This window comes from Phyllobates terribilis, unplaced genomic scaffold (assembly GCF_046119375.1).
Source record: "Phyllobates terribilis strain yellow unplaced genomic scaffold, ASM4611937v1 Scaffold_2__4_contigs__length_985480577, whole genome shotgun sequence".
Lineage (NCBI taxonomy): Eukaryota > Metazoa > Chordata > Amphibia > Anura > Dendrobatidae > Phyllobates > Phyllobates terribilis.
This window is the reverse complement of record NW_027362762.1, coordinates 49780396-49801733: the sequence shown is the minus strand read 5'-3', so window position 1 is coordinate 49801733 and position 21338 is coordinate 49780396. Positions and strand designations below refer to the sequence as shown.

General features: G+C 50.6%; 1 protein-coding gene across 5 annotated transcripts in view; it reads right to left on the bottom strand.

Annotated features, from left to right (window-relative positions):
* MYO7A (myosin VIIA) overlaps positions 1-21338 on the bottom strand; it is a 454077-nt gene that overhangs the window by 165857 nt on the left and 266882 nt on the right. For all 5 annotated transcript variants that reach the window (XM_073661638.1, XM_073661622.1, XM_073661633.1 and 2 more), the window contains one exon: positions 7151-7288. In XM_073661638.1, coding sequence (XP_073517739.1) covers positions 7151-7288 — 138 coding nt within the window. The remainder of the gene's footprint in view (positions 1-7150; positions 7289-21338) is intronic.

The following is a 21338-nucleotide window of genomic DNA, read 5'->3' as shown; positions in this document are numbered from 1 at the left end:
GAGCACTGTGGATATCACTGTTATTATGGGAGCACTGTGGATATCACTGTTATTATGGGAGCACTGTGGATATCACTGTTATTATGGGGGCACTGTGTATATCACTGTTATTATGGGAGCACTGTGGATATCACTGTTATTATGGAGGCACTGTGGATGTCACTGTTATTATGGGGGCACTGTGGATATCACTGTTATTATGGGAGCACTGTGGATGTCGCTGTTATGGGAGCACTGTGGATGTCACTGTTATTATGGGAGCACTGTGGATATCACTGTTATTATGGGGGCACTGTGGATATCACTGTTATTATGGAGGCACTGTGGATGTCACTGTTATTATGAGAGCACTGTGGATGTCACTGTTATTATGGGAGCACTGTGGATGTCACTGTTATTATGGGAGCACTGTGGATATCACTGTTATTATGGGGGCACTGTGGATATCACTGTTATTATGGGGGCACTGTGGATATCACTGTTATTATGGGAGCACTGTGGATGTCACTGTTATTATGGGAGCACTGTGGATATCACTGTTATTATGGGAGCACTGTGGATATCACTGTTATTATGGAGGCACTGTGGATGTCACTGTTATTATGAGAGCACTGTGGATGTCACTGTTATTATGGGAGCACTGTGGATGTCACTGTTATTATGGGAGCACTGTGGATATCACTGTTATTATGGGGGCACTGTGGATATCACTGTTATTATGGGAGCACTGTGGATATCACTGTTATTATGGGAGCACTGTGGATATCACTGTTATTATGGGAGCACTGTGGATGTCACTGTTATTATGGGAGCACTGTGGATGTCACTGTTATTATGGGAGCACTGTGGATATCACTGTTATTATGGGAGCACTGTGGATATCACTGTTATTATGGAGGCACTGTGGATATCACTGTTATTATGGGGGCACTGTGGATGTCGCTGTTATTATGGGAGCACTGTGGATGTCACTGTTATTATGGGAGCACTGTGGATGTCACTGTTATTATGGGAGCACTGTGGATGTCACTGTTATTATGGGAGCACTGTGGATGTCACTGTTATTATGGGAGCACTGTGGATGTCACTGTTATTATGGGGGCACTGTGGATGTCACTGTTATTATGGGGGCACTGTGGATGTCACTGTTATTATGGGAGCACTGTGGATGTCACTGTTATTATGGGGGCACTGTGGATATCACTGTTATTATGGGGGCACTGTGGATATCACTGTTATTATGGGAGCACTGTGGATATCACTGTTATTATGGGAGCACTGTGGATATCACTGTTATTATGGGAGCACTGTGGATATCACTGTTATTATGGGAGCACTGTGGATATCACTGTTATTATGGGGGCACTGTGGATGTCACTGTTATTATGGGGGCACTGTGGATATCACTGTTATTATGGGAGCACTGTGGATATCGCTGTTATTATGGGAGCACTGTGGATATCACTGTTATTATGGGGGCACTGTGGATGTCACTGTTATTATGGGGGCACTGTGGATGTCACTGTTATTATGGGGGCACTGTGGATATCACTGTTATTATGGGAGCACTGTGGATATCACTGTTATTATGGGAGCACTGTGGATGTCACTGTTATTATGGGAGCACTGTGGATGTCACTGTTATTATGGGGGCACTGTGGGTGTCACTGTTATTATGGGGGCACTGTGGATGTCACTGTTATTATGGGAGCACTGTGGATATCACTGTTATTATGGGAGCACTGTGGATATCACTGTTATTATGGAGGCACTGTGGATGTCGCTGTTATTATGGGAGCACTGTGGATGTCACTGTTATTATGGGAGCACTGTGGATATCACTGTTATTATGGGAGCACTGTGGATATCACTGTTATTATGGGAGCACTGTGGATATCACTGTTATTATGGAGGCACTGTGGATATCACTGTTATTATGGGAGCACTGTGGATATCACTGTTATTATGGGGGCACTGTGGGTGTCACTGTTATTATGGGGGCACTGTGGATATCACTGTTATTATGGAGGCACTGTGGATGTCGCTGTTATTATGGGAGCACTGTGGATGTCACTGTTATTATGGGAGCACTGTGGATATCACTGTTATTATGGGAGCACTGTGGATATCACTGTTATTATGGAAGCACTGTGGATATCACTGTTATTATGGGAGCACTGTGGATATCACTGTTATTATGGGGGCACTGTGGGTGTCACTGTTATTATGGGAGCACTGTGGATGTCACTGTTATTATGGGGGCACTGTGGGTGTCACTGTTATTATGGGGGCACTGTGGATGTCACTGTTATTATGGGAGCACTGTGGATATCACTGTTATTATGGGAGCACTGTGGATATCACTGTTATTATGGAGGCACTGTGGATGTCGCTGTTATTATGGGAGCACTGTGGATGTCACTGTTATTATGGGAGCACTGTGGATATCACTGTTATTATGGGAGCACTGTGGATATCACTGTTATTATGGGAGCACTGTGGATATCACTGTTATTATGGAGGCACTGTGGATATCACTGTTATTATGGGAGCACTGTGGATATCACTGTTATTATGGGAGCACTGTGGATATCACTGTTATTATGGGAGCACTGTGGATATCACTGTTATTATGGAGGCACTGTGGATATCACTGTTATTATGGGAGCACTGTGGATATCACTGTTATTATGGGAGCACTGTGGATATCACTGTTATTATGGGAGCACTGTGGATATCACTGTTATTATGGAGGCACTGTGGATGTCGCTGTTATGGGAGCACTGTGGATGTCACTGTTATTATGGGAGCACTGTGGATATCACTGTTATTATGGGGGCACTGTGGATGTCACTGTTATTATGAGAGCACTGTGGATATCACTGTTATTATGGGAGCACTGTGGATATCACTGTTATTATGGGGGCCCTGTGGATATCGCTGTTATTATGGGAGCACTGTGGATGTCACTGTTATTATGGGAGCACTGTGGATGTCACTGTTATTATGGGAGCACTGTGGATATCACTGTTATTATGGGGGCACTGTGGATATCACTGTTATTATGGGGGCACTGTGGATGTCACTGTTATTATGGGAGCACTGTGGATGTCACTGTTATTATGGGAGCACTGTGGATATCACTGTTATTATGGGAGCACTGTGGATGTCACTGTTATTATGGGAGCACTGTGGATATCACTGTTATTATGGGAGCACTGTGGATATCACTGTTATTATGGAGGCACTGTGGATGTCACTGTTATTATGAGAGCACTGTGGATGTCACTGTTATTATGGGAGCACTGTGGATGTCACTGTTATTATGGGAGCACTGTGGATATCACTGTTATTATGGGGGCACTGTGGATATCACTGTTATTATGGGAGCACTGTGGATGTCACTGTTATTATGGGAGCACTGTGGATGTCACTGTTATTATGGGAGCACTGTGGATATCACTGTTATTATGGGAGCACTGTGGATATCACTGTTATTATGGAGGCACTGTGGATGTCGCTGTTATTATGGGAGCACTGTGGATGTCACTGTTATTATGGGAGCACTGTGGATGTCACTGTTATTATGGGAGCACTGTGGATATCACTGTTATTATGGGAGCACTGTGGATATCACTGTTATTATGGGAGCACTGTGGATATCACTGTTATTATGGGAGCACTGTGGATGTCACTGTTATTATGGGAGCACTGTGGATATCACTGTTATTATGGGAGCACTGTGGATATCACTGTTATTATGGGGGCACTGTGGATGTCACTGTTATTATGGGAGCACTGTGGATGTCACTGTTATTATGGGAGCACTGTGGATATCACTGTTATTATGGGAGCACTGTGGATATCACTGTTATTATGGGAGCACTGTGGATATCACTGTTATTATGGAGGCACTGTGGATGTCGCTGTTATTATGGGAGCACTGTGGATGTCACTGTTATTATGGGGGCACTGTGGATGTCACTGTTATTATGGGAGCACTGTGGATGTCACTGTTATTATGGGAGCACTGTGGATGTCACTGTTATTATGGGAGCACTGTGGATGTCACTGTTATTATGGGAGCACTGTGGATGTCACTGTTATTATGGGGGCACTGTGGATGTCACTGTTATTATGGGGGCACTGTGGATGTCACTGTTATTATGGGAGCACTGTGGATGTCACTGTTATTATGGGGGCACTGTGGATATCACTGTTATTATGGGGGCACTGTGGATATCACTGTTATTATGGGAGCACTGTGGATATCACTGTTATTATGGGAGCACTGTGGATATCACTGTTATTATGGGAGCACTGTGGATATCACTGTTATTATGGGAGCACTGTGGATATCACTGTTATTATGGGGGCACTGTGGATGTCACTGTTATTATGGGGGCACTGTGGATATCACTGTTATTATGGGAGCACTGTGGATATCGCTGTTATTATGGGAGCACTGTGGATATCACTGTTATTATGGGGGCACTGTGGATGTCACTGTTATTATGGGGGCACTGTGGATGTCGCTGTTATTATGGGAGCACTGTGGATATCACTGTTATTATGGGGGCACTGTGGATATCACTGTTATTATGGGGGCACTGTGGATGTCACTGTTATTATGGGGGCACTGTGGATATCACTGTTATTATGGGAGCACTGTGGATATCACTGTTATTATGGGAGCACTGTGGATGTCACTGTTATTATGGAGGCACTGTGGATATCACTGTTATTATGGGAGCACTGTGGATGTCACTGTTATTATGGGAGCACTGTGGATATCACTGTTATTATGGGGGCACTGTGGATATCACTGTTATTATGGAGGCACTGTGGATGTCGCTGTTATTATGGGGCACTGTGGATATCACTGTTATTATGGGGGCACTGTGGATATCACTGTTATTATGGGGGCACTGTGGATGTCACTGTTATTATGGGAGCACTGTGGATGTCACTGTTATTATGGGAGCACTGTGGATGTCACTGTTATTATGGGGGCACTGTGGATGTCACTGTTATTATGGGAGCACTGTGGATGTCACTGTTATTATGGGGGCACTGTGGATATCACTGTTATTATGGGAGCACTGTGGATGTCACTGTTATTATGGGAGCACTGTGGATGTCACTGTTATTATGGGAGCACTGTGGATGTCACTGTTATTATGGGGGCACTGTGGATATCACTGTTATTATGGGAGCACTGTGGATGTCGCTGTTATTATGGGAGCACTGTGGATGTCACTGTTATTATGGGAGCACTGTGGATATCACTGTTATTATGGAGGCACTGTGGATATCACTGTTATTATGGGGGCACTGTGGATGTCACTGTTATTATGGGGGCACTGTGGATGTCACTGTTATTATGGGGGCACTGTGGATGTCACTGTTATTATGAGGGCACTGTGGATATCACTGTTATTATGGGGGCACTGTGGGTGTCACTGTTATTATGGGGGCACTGTGGATATCACTGTTATTATGGGGGCACTGTGGATGTCACTGTTATTATGGGAGCACTGTGGATGTCACTGTTATTATGGGGGCACTGTGGGTGTCACTGTTATTATGGGGGCACTGTGGATATCACTGTTATTATGGGGGCACTGTGGATGTCACTGTTATTATGGGAGCACTGTGGATGTCACTGTTATTATGGAGGCACTGTGGATATCACTGTTATTATGGGGGCACTGTGGATGTCACTGTTATTATGGGGGCACTGTGGATGTCACTGTTATTATGGGGGCACTGTGGATGTCACTGTTATTATGGGGGCACTGTGGATGTCACTGTTATTATGGGGGCACTGTGGATGTCACTGTTATTATGGGGGCACTGTGGATGTCACTGTTATTATGGGGGCACTGTGGATGTCACTGTTATTATGGGAGCACTGTGGATGTCACTGTTATTATGGGAGCACTGTGGATGTCACTGTTATTATGGAGGCACTGTGGATATCACTGTTATTATGGGGGCACTGTGGATGTCACTGTTATTATGGGGGCACTGTGGATGTCACTGTTATTATGGGGGCACTGTGGATGTCACTGTTATTATGGGAGCACTGTGGATATCACTGTTATTATGGGGGCACTGTGGATGTCACTGTTATTATGGGAGCACTGTGGATGTCACTGTTATGGGGGAACTGTGGATATCACTGTTATTATGGGGGCACTGTGGATGTCACTGTTATGGGAGCACTGTGGATGTCACTGTTATTATGGGGGCACTGTGGATGTCACTGTTATTATGGGGGCACTGTGGATGTCACTGTTATTATGGGAGCACTGTGGATATCACTGTTATTATGGGAGCACTGTGGATATCACTGTTATTATGGGAGCACTGTGGATGTCACTGTTATTATGGGAGCACTGTGGATGTCACTGTTATGGGGGAACTGTGGATATCACTGTTATTATGGGGGCACTGTGGATGTCACTGTTATGGGAGCACTGTGGATGTCACTGTTATTATGGGGGCACTGTGGATGTCACTGTTATTATGGGGGCACTGTGGATGTCACTGTTATTATGGGAGCACTGTGGATGTCACTGTTATTATGGGGGCACTGTGGATATCACTGTTATTATGGGAGCACTGTGGATATCACTGTTATTATGGGAGCACTGTGGATGTCACTGTTATTATGGGGGCACTGTGGTTATCACTGTTATTATGGGGGCAGTGTGGATGTCACTGTTATGGGGGAACTGTGGATGTCACTGTTATTATGGGGGCACTGTGGATGTCGCTGTTATTACGGGGGCACTGCGGATTTCGCAGTTTTGTCACAAGTCACAGATACGGGGGATCTCTGATGCCCATAACCATAAGTTTTGACTTCAGCTTACGGGGACGGACCCTATAACATGAACGTCAGGGGATAATGGGGGTCCCGGCTTACTCTGCTCTGGAGGAACGGTCAGTCACAGGTCATCGTAATGGAAGGGAAACGTCCTGTCATGTGATTTGGGGAGACAGGCACTATGTGCATCCTGCTGTGCGGGCATGCTGGGATCTGTAGTCCATCAGTGTCGGGTCCTTCAGCCCCGTTAACCCTTTCTCTGCTGGTCGGGCTGATGCAGGTAACATCGCCCCCCGGTGCCCGCCTGGTACTCACCATCGGCTTCTTGTACTCATTGGGCTTGATGCAGCGGACGAAGAAGGGCTGACACACGCTCAGCGTCCTCATCAGCAGCTCCAGCGAGCGCTTGAACTGGCTGCTCAGGGTGGGCGAGCGCTTCCTGGTCTCTGCCCCCTGGAAGGAAAAAAGGACAAATACATCGGAATTAGAAGCAAACAAATCTGTGTCAGGAAATGGAAGGATGATAAGGAGCTCTTCCTCTCTCTGGTGTCACCTGAAGGAAAACGCTGCCAGAGGGGGCAGAGGTGCAAATCTACCACCCCGGAGTAACCCCTACACTGCTGGGAGCACAGAGAACTCTGCCAGAGGGGGCAGAGGCGCAAATCTACCACCCCGGAGTAACCCCTACACTGCTGGGACCACAGGGAACACTGCCAGAGGGGGCAGAGGGGCCAATCTACCACTCCGGAGTAACCCCTACACTGCTGGGACCACATGGAACTCTGACAGAGGGGGCAGAGGGGCAAATCTACCACCCCGGAGTAACCCCTACACTGCTGGGACCACAAGGAACTCTGCCAGAGGGGGCAGAGGTGCAAATCTACCACCCCGGAGTAACCGCTACACTGCTGGGACCACAGGGAACTCTGCCAGAGGGGGCAGAGGGGCAAATCTACCACCCTGGAGTAACCCCTACACTGCTGGGAACACAGGGAACTCTGCCAGAGGGGGCAGAGGGGCAAATCTACCACCCCGGAGTAACCCCTACACTGCTGGGACCACAGGGAACTCTGACAGAGGGGGCAGAGAGGCAAATCTACCACCCCGGAGTAACCCCTACACTGCTGGGACCACAGGGAACTCTGCCAGAGGGGGCAGAGGTGCAAATCTACCACCCCGGAGTAATCCCTACACTGCTGGGACCACAGGGAACTCTGCCAGAGGGGGCAGAGGGGCCAATCTACCACTCCGGAGTAACCCCTACACTGCTGGGAACACAGGGAACTCTGCCAGAGGGGGCAGAGGGGCAAATCTACCACCCCGGAGTAACCCCTACACTGCTGGGACCACAGGGAACTCTGCCAGAGGGGGCAGAGGTGCAAATCTACCACCCTGGAGTAACCCCTACACTGCTGGGACCACGAGGAACTCTGCCAGAGGGGGCAGAGGGGCCAATCTACCACCCTGGAGTAACCCCTACACTGCTGGGAACACAGGGAACTCTGCCAGAGGGGGCAGAGGGGCAAATCTACCACCCCGGAGTAACCCCTACACTGCTGGGACCACAGGGAACTCTGCCAGAGGGGGCAGAGGGGCAAATCTACCACCCCGGAGTAACCCCTACACTGCTGGGACCACAGGGAACTCTGCCAGAGGGGGCAGAGGGGCAAATCTACCACGCCGGAGTAACCCCTACACTGCTGGGACCACAGGGAACTCTGCCAGAGGGGGCAGAGGTGCAAATCTACCACCCCGGAGTAATCCCTACACTGCTGGGACCACAGGGAACTCTGCCAGAGGGGGCAGAGGGGCCAATCTACCACTCCGGAGTAACCCCTACACTGCTGGGACCACAGGGAACTCTGCCAGAGGGGGCAGAGGGGCAAATCTACCACCCTGGAGTAACCCCTACACTGCTGGGAACACAGGGAACTCTGCCAGAGGGGGCGGAGGGGCAAATCTACCACCCCGGAGTAACCCCTACACTGCTGGGATCACATGGAACTCTGCCAGAGGGGCAGAGGGGCAAATCTACCACCCCGGAGTAACCCCTACACTGCTGGGACCACAGGGAACTCTGCCAGAGGGGCAGAGGGGCAAATCTACCACCCCGGAGTAACCCCTACACTGCTGGGACCACAGGGAACTCTGCCAGAGGGGGCAGAGGTGCAAATCTACCACCCCGGAGTAACCCCTACACTGCTGGGACCACAAGGAACTCTGCCAGAGGGGGAAGAGGTGCAAATATACCACCCCGGAGTAACCCCTACACTGCTGGGAACACAGGGAACTCTGCCAGAGGGGGCAGAGGGGCCAATCTATCACCCCGGAGTAATCCCTACACTGCTGGGACCACAGGGAACTCTGCCAGAGGGGGCAGAGGGGCAAATCTACCACCCCGGAGTAACCCCTACACTGCTGGGATCACAGGGAACTCTGCCAGAGGGGTCAGAGGGGCAAATCTACCACTCCGGAGTAACCCCTACACTGCTGGGAGCACAGAGAACACTGCCAGAGGGGGCAGAGGCTCAAATCTACCACCCCGGAGTAAACCCTACACTGCTGGGACCACAGGGAACTCTGCCAGAGGGGGCAGAGGGGCAAATCTACCACCCCGGAGTAACCCCTACACTGCTGGGAGCACAGAGAACACTGCCAGAGGGGGCAGAGGCTCAAATCTACCACCCTGGAGTAACCCCTACACTGCTGGGAACACAGGGAACTCTGACAGAGGGGGCAGAGGGGCAAATCTAACACCCCGGAGTAACCCCTACACTGCTGGGACCACAAGGAACTCTGCCTGAGGGGGCAGAGGTGCAAATCTACCACCCCGGAGTAACCCCTACACTGCTGGGACCACGAGGAACTCTGCCAGAGGGGGCAGAGGTGCAAATCTACCACCCTGGAGTAACCCCTACACTTCTGGGAGCACAGAGAACACTGCCAGAGGGGGCAGAGGCTCAAATCTACCACCCTGGAGTAACCCCTACACTGCTGGGACCACAGGGAACTCTGCCAGAGGGGGCAGAGGGGCCAATCTACCACCCCGGAGTAACCCCTACACTGCTGGGACCACAGGGAACTCTGCCAGAGGGGGCAAAGCTGCAAATTTACAACAACGGAGTAACCCGTACACTGCTGGGACCACAAGGAACTCTGCCTGAGGGGGCAGAGGTGCAAATCTAACACCCCGGAGTAACCCCTAGACTGCTGGGACCACGAGGAACTCTGCCAGAGGGGGCAGAGGTGCAAATCTACCACCCCAGAGTAACCTCTACACTGCTGGGAGCACAGAGAACACTGCCAGAGGGGGCAGAGGCTCAAATCTACCACCCTGGAGTAACCCCTACACTGCTGGGACCACAGGGAACTCTGCCAGAGGGGGCAGAGGGGCAAATCTACCGCCCCGGAGTAACCCCTACACTGCTGGGACCACAAGGAACTCTGCCAGAGGGGGCAAAGCTGCAAATTTACAACAACGGAGTAACCCGTACACTGCTGGGACCACAAGGAACTCTGCCAGAGGGGGCAGAGGGGCCAATCTACCACACCGGAGTAACCCCTACACTGCTGGGACCACAGGGAACTCTGTCAGAGGGGCAAATCTACCACTCCGGAGTAACCCCTACACTGCTGGGAGCACAGAGAACACTGCCAGAGGGGGCAGAGGCTCAAATCTACCACCCCGGAGTAACCCCTACACTGCTGGGAACACAGGGAACTCTGCCAGAGGGGGCAGAGGGGCCAATCTACCATGCCAGAGTAACCCCTACACTGCTGGGAACACAGGGAACTCTGCCAGAGGGGGCAGAGGGGCCAATCTACCACCCCGGAGTAACCCCTACACTGCTGGGACCACAAGGAACTCAGCCAGAGGGGGCAAAGCTGCAAATTTACAACAACGGAGTAACCCCTGCACTGCCAGGACCACAGGAAAGACTACCGGAGGAGACAGAGGGACAAATCTATAACCCAGAGTAACTCATGTACTGCCAATATGATAGGAAACAATGCCGGAGGGGGCAGAGTTGCAATTCTACAACCTCTAAGTAACCCCTGTACTACTAGGACCACAGGAAACACTGTCAAAAGAGGGCAGAGGGGCAAATCTACAACCCTGGTATAACCCTTGCACTGCCAGGACCGCTGGAAATATGGTCGTGGGGGTAATAGGGCAAATCTGCAACTCAAGAATAACCCCTGCACTGCTGGGACCATGGGAAAAACGGCCAGAGAGTTGGCAAAGAGGCAAATCTACAACCTGGAGTAACCGCTGCACTGCCGGGACCACAGGAAACACTGCTACCATATATTGTTCCATGCATTGTGTGTTTCTAGGATTGCACACACTACATCACGCTCACACAAACATGCAGTGATATATTTGTACGGACATAAATAACAATTCTCCATTGACTCCATGAAGCTGTGATGCTCTCCGTGCCCTTTAACTTTGCATCAAAAAAAGCCCCTCATAAAGACCGCCACCATTGCACCAATCATCTCATGTGTCACCAAAGCACCAGGACCCCTTCGGCGTCTACTCAAGTAAATGCCTCCCAAATAAAAACTACACTTTGTACTAAACGCATTTTATATATACATATATATATATATATATATATATATATATACAGTACAGACCAAAAGTTTGGACACACCTTCTCATTTAAAGATTTTTCTGTATTTTCATGACTTTGAAAATTGTACATTCACACTGAAGGCATCAAAACTATGAATTACCACATGTGGAATTATATACTTAACAAAAAAGTGTGAAACAACTGAAAATATGTCTTATATTCTAGGTTCTTCAAAGTAGCCATCTTTTGCTTTGATGACGGCTTTGCACACTCTTGGCATTCTCTTGATGAGCTTCAAGAGGTAGTCACCGGAAATGGTCTTCCAACAATCTTGAAGGAGTTCCCAGAGATGCTTAGCACTTGTTGGCCCTTTTGCCTTCACTCTGCGGTCCAGCTCACCCCAAACCCTCTCGATTGGGTTCAGGTCTGGTGACTGTGGAGGCCAGGTCATCTGGCGTAGCCCCCCATCACTCTCCTTCTTGGTCAAATAGCCCTTACAGAGCCTGGAGATGTGTTTGGGGTCATTGTCCTGTTGAAAAATAAATGATGGTCCAACTAAACGCAAACCGGATGGAATAGCATGCGCTGCAAGATGCTGTGGTGGCCATGCTGGTTCAGTATGCCTTCAATTTTGAATAAATCCCCAACAGTGTCACCAGCAAAGCCCCCCCACACCATCACACCTCCTCCTCCATGCTTCACGGTGGGAACCAGGCGTGTAGAGTCCATCCGTTCACCTTTTCTGTGTCGCACAAAGACACGGTGGTTGGAATCAAAGATCTCAAATTTGGACTCATCAGACCAAAGCACACTAATGTCCATTCCCCGTGTTCTTTAGCCCAAACAAGTCTCTTCTGTTTGTTGCCTGTCCTTAGCAGTGGTTTCCTAGCAGCTATTTTACCATGAAGGCCTGCTGCACAAAGTCTCCTCTTAACAGTTGTTGTAGAGATGTGTCTGCTGCTAGAACTCGTGTGGCATAGACCTGGTCTCTAATCTGAGCTGCTTTGCACCTGCGATTTCTGAGGCTGGTGACTCGGATAAACTTATCCTCAGAAGCAGAGGTGACTCTTGGTCTTCCTTTCCTGGGGCGGTCCTCATGTGAGCCAGTTTCTTTGTAGCGCTTGATCGTTTTTGCAACTGCACTTGGGGACACTTTCAAAGTTTGCCCAATTTTTCAGACTGACTGACCTTCATTTCTTAAAGTAATGATGGCCACTCGTTTTTCTTTACTTAGCTGCTTTTTTCTTGCCATAATACAAATTCTAACAGTCTATTCAGTAGGACTATCAGCTGTGTATCCCCCTGACTTCTGCACAACACAACTGATGGACCCAACCCCATTTATAAGGCAAGAAATCCCACTTATTAAACCTGACAGGGCACACCTGTGAAGTGAAAACCATTTCCGGTGACTACCTCTTGAAGTTCATCAAGAGAATGCCAAGAGTGTGCAAAGCAGTCATCAAAGCAAAAGGTGGCTACTTTGAGGAACCTAGAATATAAGACATATTTTCAGTTGTTTCACACTTTTTTGTTAAGTATATAATTCCACATGTGTTAATTCATAGTTTTGATGCCTTCAGTGTGAATGTACAATTTTCAAAGTCATGAAAATACAGAAAAATCTTTAAATGAGAAGGTGTGTCCAAACTTTTGGTCTGTACTGTATATATATATATATATATATATATATATATATATATATATATATATACACACACACACACTGATCCTGAGATCGGCAATGTGAGCTAAATTTTATGGACTTGGGGGGGGAAGCCCAAAGGTCCAAAGAAAAAAGGGTTTCTACAGCGAAAATCAAAATAATCAGAGATCACTTTTATATAATATTAAGATATCGCCCTATCACAGCATCACACGCTCAGCGAGGGCGGAGCACTGCAGCTGCATCTCCCTCCTTCCCCTCCTTACAGTTCCCTATTTTCTGCATCACCCTATGGATTTTTTGGGCGACTGAGGAGGTCTGTGTGCAAGTTGGGCATGGGGTTCAGAGGTTGGCACTGTAGCTTTGGTTCAAATCACACCAAAGACAACTTCTGCAAAGAGTCTTCGTGTTCTCCTTGTGTTTATATCAAGTTTCCTCCCACTCTCCAAAGAGTGAGTGCCAATGGGGACGAAGATGACAATATCTCTAAAGCTCTGTGAAATATGATGGCGTTGTATAAGCAAGCAAAATAAATAAAAAAATGTGCCAAAAAAAGCACCAACAAGTCACTCTGCCTTGGCCATGTATTGTCACTAAGGTGTACGGAGCTGTGCTGTTCCAGCGTACTCCCAATCATGCTGCACACAGCTGATCGGTGGGGGGGTGGTGGGTGTTTAACTCCCACCGAAATGGTTCTGGTGACCTATCCTAAGGACATGCCATCAATAAGGAAGTCCTAGACAACCCCTTTAAAGGCCAAAAGTTGTGTCTTCAAAAGCACTGATAAAAGAGTCATTATCACAGAGATGCAATAAAGTTGAATTTCCGGAAAAGGGAAAACAGGAAAAAACACGGGCACTGAGGACAGCCGGGGCCGTTCAGCAACCTTCACTCTGTCAGTAATGAATGAGACATACAGAAATAGTCGTTCTTGTATGCAGAGCACTGGTTCCTCCTCGTCGTTGCCTTACCTGTTGGCAGTGGGTTTATACTCATGGTGACCCCCCAGGTTTGTGACAATCATTGGTGCAGATGTAGCAGATGCCAACTTAGTTCTAGAGGGATCATATGTGGCACCCCAGGGGTCTGGTTTCCACAGTAACAGCAATGTTATGTCTGAGAGCAGGTGGGAGGTCTCTTGGTCAGGGATCCTATGCATGCCACACCTCCTGCCCAGTCCTGGGAGGGGAAGAACTTCCCCTATATAAACCTAGGGCTGAGGCAGGGTTAGTGTGTAGAGAAGAAGTAGAGACAGAGAAGAGCAGCAGATATAGGAAAAGAACATCAGGAGCTCTGTGGGAGCAGAGCTATAAGGAGTCAGGGGCTGGCAGCTGCAGAGCTCGCCCTGACTGAGAAGCTATCACCGGACCCGGAGTCCGAGGCTGTGGGGACTAATCTTTACCCAGCAGCAGAAACCGCCCGGCAGGGGATTTCAGGTCCTCTGGCCAAGAAACCCGAAGGCACGGTCACACGCGTGGGACCAGCACCGCCGTCGTGGAGCGGACGCCACTAGAAGGCCCCGAGTCACCGGCCATACGGGTGAGCACCACACGGTACACTCAGGGACGTGGGCTACTTATACCCGCCTCTAGCAAGGTAGCCAGAAGAGTACAGTCAGTTTGGGAGGCCTACAACTCCGCCTGGCCAGGGGAGATCCCATCTGCTCAAGGACTGACCAGGCCCCGATCGCTAGCCAGTACTCCGGGAGGGTCTATCTTTATCACCAGTAAAGACCCTGAACTACACCGCATCGTCTCTGAGTGATTCCTGCTACCCCCATCATCTACGTCGGCTGCCCTGAGGCCATACCCCTCCCGTTGGGGGTGATACTATCACGCTGCACAATCCTACCACCGGCCTCAGCGGTCTGCCCTGCAGCGGCAGCTCCTTCGCTGCATTCAACGGGTGGCGTAGTCGTCCAACATCTACCGCTAATACAACGCCACTTAGTCTGACTCCCTGGGCACGGACCGGGTCACCGCCACGAGACTACAATCCTCAACAGATCCGGCTCCGGGTAAGCTCCTGCATGCGCAACGCTGTGCGACACAGGCCCAGGGGTGCGTCAACTTTTGGCGTAGTCGGCAGGATCTCGTGCCCGCAACCACCGGGTACTGCGTGCCTGAAAAAGACTGTTCAAACTTACCAGTGGTGAAGATTCCCGCCATCCGTGGAGGTTTCCCGCCATCCGGCGCCATCTTCTACCTTCTTCCCGCCATTCGCGAAGTTTTCCCGCCATCCGGCGCCATCTTCTGCCTTCTTCCCGCCATCCGTGGAGTTTTCCCGCCGTTGGACGCCATCTTGAAGACGCCGCGCGGGAAGAAGTGGGGCGTGGACTCCGAAAGCGCGCGAGAACTGAAGCCCCGCCTCACGTCCGGACGTTGCGTAAGGTCCTGGAAGGAGCCCAGCAGACGCCGACGTCACAGGAGCGCGACGGAAGGTCCTCAACCCTGACGATCCACTGCGGAGCCGCGGCCTACGGAAGAGGATCATCGCAAGGTAGGCCACGGTCCACTAGGGGGGAGGAAGATGTCGGATACGGAGGAGAGCTTCACTGCCTCAACCCCCGCCAGCGCCACCGCTGCTGCAGTCATGCCTTTCACCATGCCCTATATCCCGGGAGCGGCCTGGCTACCCCAGTACTCAGGGGAGTCACATACCCTGCATGACTTTAGAGAAAAGCTGGATAGCCTCTTCCAGGTGTATCCCCTCACAGAAGAGCAAAAAGTGAGCATCCTGGTGGCCCAATTAACCGGGGCAGCCCAAAGGGAGGTAAAGTCCTGGCCACCTGGGGGGAGGACTGTTGCAGGGATACTAACCCGGCTGAGGGACACCTTTGATACCCGCACCTCAGCCGAGATCAAGCTTAGATTCTACGGGTGGAAGCAGCGAGTACACGAGAGTATAAGGGACTATGCCCTGAACCTACAAGAGGCCCTGAGAGCCATTAAGCAGACCGACCCTGACGGCGTGGGAGACGAGGACAGGCTGTTGACTGAACAATTTATAGAGGGTTTATATTGCAATGCCCACCGAACCCAGTTGCGGGCAATGGCCTTACAGGACCCTCATCTGGGATTTGCACAGTTCAAGGACAGAGCCATCCGGGTGCTCCGAGAACCGGCACCAGGTGGCGTTGTGACCCACAGACGCCCCACTACCACTTACCACCAGGAGGCGGCGCCCTTGTCTGCAGGGCCTGTGGGAGCTGATGCGCAGGCTTTGAACAATGACCCGGCTCCAGACCTGCACCATCAGGTCCAAGAGCTAGCTAAAAGTGTTGCCGCGCTAACCCGAACTGTGCAGTCTTTACAGGTTTCCACTCCAGGGAAGATCCAGCTGGCATCCGGACCGGAGGACATCCCGTGGCGTCGACCAAGGAGGACCCCACCGGCCAGAGGAAGACCCAGCGACCGATACAACGAGGACGGACAACCCATCTGCCGCCGCTGCAATCAACCCGGACATATGGCAAGGTACTGTCCTTTAAACTGGCACAACCTGGGGTAGAGGGCCAAACCCCAGGAAAAAGATCATCAGGCCCATCGAACTGGCGCGACAAATATGTGGGAGGACGTCCAGTCTTGCCTGTGGTACTGGATGGCATCCCTATGAGTGCCCTACTGGACACCGGGTCACAGGCTACCACTATCCCGTACGTGCTCTTCAAGCAGTACTGGAATGACTCGGATATCACCCGCTACCCTGACGACGATTTGAGTATCATCGCCAGCAATGGTCAGCCCGTGCCACAGATTGGATTTAAAGAGGTGACCATTAAAATCGGTAGAGTTGAACTGGCGGCACAGGGACTGATCATTGTAGACATTGACAAGCACGAGAGTCACCCAAAGATAACTCTAGGAACTAATGTAATTGAAAATTGTCTTGCAGAGGTGATTTTCCTTTTACAGCAGGTTGCCAAGAACGCCAGCTCCGGCCAGCAGCGAGTGCTCCAGAAAGAGATCCGGGCACTGATGCGACGGCAACAGATAGAACTCTCCGGTGGTGAGATTGGTAGCGTAAGAATGTGTGACCCTTTCCCTATTGCCATGCCCCCAAAAAGTGAAATGATGATTTGGTGCCGGGCAGCTATTGGTCTGAGAGGTAGAGATTACCAGGCAATGGTAGAACCAGTTTACTCAGACAGTAGGCCCACCATTTTGACAGCACGGGGGGTGGTCAATGTACGCCATGGGAGGGTGCCCGTTCGCATAATAAATATCGGGAAGAGGGAAGTGTACCTGCCCCGGTATGCCACGCTAGCCAAATTGTATACCATCAATCAAAATTCCATACAGTCCGTAGAACCCTTGCCTCCATCTTCCCCGGAGGAAGGTAATGGCTCTAAGGAAACAATGGAGGACTGGTGTCAGCAACTACATTTGGGTACTGACTCCACTCCCTCACACCAGAGACAGGGAGTCTATCGGGTGGTTCAAGAGTACGAGAGAGTGTTTAGTAAACACCCGTTAGACTTCGGGCGAGTCAAGGGGGTAGAACACCACATCCCCACGGGAGACCATCTTCCCATAAAAGAGAGGTATCGACCCGTACCCCCTGCACACTACCAACACGCCAAGGGGATGCTTAGGGACATGAAGGAGGCTGGGGTGATCAGGGATAGCTGTAGCCCCTGGGCAGCTCCACTAGTCTTAGTCAAAAAGAAAGACAACACCATGAGGATGTGTGTAGATTACCGGAAAATCAACCGTATCACACACAAGGATGCGTACCCCTTACCAAGGATAGAGGAGTCTTTGGCTGCTTTAAGATCTGCTAACTTTTTCTCTACCTTGGATCTCACTAGCGGGTACTGGCAGGTTCCTGTAGCAGAGGCGGACCGGGAGAAGACCGCATTCACCACCCCGATGGGACTTAGCGAGTTTACCTGCATGCCGTTCGGACTCTGTAACGCACCAGGAACCTTTCAACGATTAATGGAGTGCTGTCTGGGCCACAGAAACTTCGAGACGGTCCTGTTGTACCTGGACGATGTCATCGTATATTCCAAGACTTATGAGGACCACCTGAAACACCTGGCGGAAGTGTTCGAAGCTCTGGCAAACTACGGCCTAAAGGTAAAACCCTCCAAGTGTCACCTCCTAAAACCAAAGGTGCAGTACCTGGGACACGTGCTGAGCGCTGACGGAGTGGCTCCCGACCCTGATAAGATCACCGCAATTAAGGAATGGCCAAGTCCCTCCAGTGTAAAGGAAGTGCGGCAGTTCCTCGGGTTGGTAGGCTATTACCGCAGATTCATCCCCGGTTTCACCAAAAAGGCAGCTCCTATGCAGGACCTCCTGATAGGCCAGTCCCGGAAGGCCAAGAACCAGAAGCCGCCCTTCAAATGGGAGAAGTTAGAAGAAGAGTCCTTCCGCCAGCTGAAGATGGCCCTCACGGGGGATGAAATCCTGGCGTACCCTGATTACAGCCAGCCCTTTATCCTCTACACCGACGCAAGTAACATCGGGCTAGGAGCCGTACTGTCCCAGATCCAGCAGGGGAAAGAACGAGTAATCGCTTACGCCAGTCGAAAACTGCGACCCACCGAAAGAAACCCTGAGAATTACAGCTCATTTAAGCTAGAGTTCCTGGCAGTGGTGTGGGCAGTCACCGAACGCTTTAAGCACTACCTCGCTTCTTCCCGGTTCACCGTGTACACGGATAACAACCCGTTGACACACCTGGACACGGCAAGACTCGGTGCCCTAGAGCAGAGATGGATGGCCCGTCTGTCCAACTACGAGTTCACAATCAAATACCGGGCAGGACGCTCCAATACCAACGCGGACGCCCTGTCCAGGATGCCAAACCTACCGGACGTAGGAGAAGATCCAGAGGGACTGGAAGAAGTCGAACTCCCCGCGTTCCACCGTCATGGGACTATCCAGTATTCCCATCGGGTAAGGAGTAAGCAAGCCGCTACGTTTAACCCCTTGCCTCACTACAACTGGGAGGAAACGCAAGACAGTGACCCTGCCGTCCGACTGGTGAAGGAGATGCTGACTCGGCCAGAGGCTCGCCTTGACCCAGACGCTCCGGAGGAAGCCAAACAACTGTGGGCTGAGAAGAGTCGACTGTTCCTTTACAAGGGGAAGTTGTGCCGCAGAATGGTTAACTCCCGGACGCATGAACTAATCTGGCAAGTAGTGGTGCCACGAAGAGACGCAGCCATGGTGATGGAGGCATACCACGACGGGGCTGGACACTTCGGATGGAAGAAGCTGGAGTTCCTGCTGCGCGGGAGGTTCCACTGGGTAGGCATGAGGGGAACCATCGAGAGGTGGTGCAGAGACTGTGGCCCGTGCAACCTAAGAAGGAAGGACCGTGCCAGCCAGAAGACCCCCCTTCAGTCCATCGTCACCAAGCAGCCGTTGGAACTGGTAGCCTTGGATCATGTAAAACTGACCCCAAGCAGAAGTGGCTACGTCAACGCGTTAACCATTGTGGATCATTACTCCCGGTTCTTGGTTGTCGTCCCCGTTAAGGACTTAACAGCTCAAACAGCAGCTAGAGCCTTCCAGCAGCACTTCTGCCGTCCACACGGGTATCCGGACCAAGTGCTGACGGACCAGGGACCTGCCTTTGAAGCGGAGGTCTTCCAGGAATTCTGCAATCTGTATGGCTGCCGGAAGATAAGGACGACACCCTATCATCCACAAACTAATGGACTTTGTGAGAAAATGAACCAGGTGGTAATGGATCTTCTGAAAACGTTGCCCCTGGAAGAACGCAGTCTGTGGCCTGAGAAGCTGCCCGACCTGGTGGACCTATACAACTACATCCCTGTAGGTTCCACCAACTGTACCCCGGCTTACCTAATGAGGGCAAGGCCTGGTAAGCTACCGGTTGACCTGGAGATGGGAGTCCTGACACCCGAGGACACTTCACCGGAAGCAGACTGGGACACAGAGAGGCAGCAGCAGTACCGGAAAGTACAGGAGAGCGTGGAGCGAAGTCTCTGTCTCGCTAGGGAAAGACAAGAGAAAACTTACAACCAGTATGCTCCCGCTGTTCCCCTGGTACCCGGAGAGCAGGTCTTGAAGAGGAAGAGACGGCTCCACAAGTTGGACGACCAGTGGGAGAAGGACCCGTACACCGTACTGCCCTCAAGCCACGACAACCCAAAGGTTTGTACCATCAGTAAAGACGGAGGGGAAACCACAGCCATTGTATCCCGGGATCACCTGAAGAAGTGTCCCGAACAGCTACGGAATCCAGAAGGAGAGCAAGAAGGCCCTCGACCCGTAGAGGAAAGGGAAGATATGGTTAGTACTGTGCTCGGAGACTTCCCTCGGTCCTGGACTCAAGTCAATGGTGCAGTTGTGGTACCCGTCCTCACGTTCCTCCAACCAGCATCCCAAGTGCCTACGGAGCAACAGGTAGAGCTGGAAGAGCAGCCGGTCCAGGAGGCAGCAGACTCCACACAAGCAGAACAGGAGGATCAACCCTCTGCTCATAGTGAGCCTGCCGTACCCCTAGTGAGCCAAAGAGCCCGTAGACAGCTGCCCAGTTTACCCTTGACAGCTCCTACACCCTGTAGTTCAGGGCCAGACAGTCAGCTCCGTAGGTCCACTAGGGCCACTAGAGGCCAGTTACCCGCACGTTGGAGGATTTGAAGTGTTTAAATTGTTTTATTTGTGGTCACCTGTCTGTTACTTGTAAATAATTATGTGTTTCTAGTTATTTTTAGGAGTCCTTGGTGGATTTACCGGGAATCCTTGTACAATTGGTTGGAGCGTAACCTAGGAATGGACTAAAGACTGTTAAGGACTCGGGGCAGGACAGACCCCTACCTGGTTACGTCTCCCTGTTTTGGTGAAATGGACACCTTGCTTTTCTTCAAAACTGCACCCGGTTGCGGACACGCCGTAACCATCTTTATGTGTTTTTCTTATTGTATTATTATTGTTTAAACCTTGTTATGTTTTTCTAAAAATATGTTTAGTCCCGGAGTACTAAATTTCACTAGGGGGGAATGTGGCACCCCAGGGGTCTGGTTTCCACAGTAACAGCAATGTTATGTCTGAGAGCAGGTGGGAGGTCTCTTGGTCAGGGATCCTATGCATGCCACACCTCCTGCCCAGTCCTGGGAGGGGAAGAACTTCCCCTATATAAACCTAGGGCTGAGGCAGGGTTAGTGTGTAGAGAAGAAGTAGAGACAGAGAAGAGCAGCAGATATAGGAAAAGAACATCAGGAGCTCTGTGGGAGCAGAGCTATAAGGAGTCAGGGGCTGGCAGCTGCAGAGCT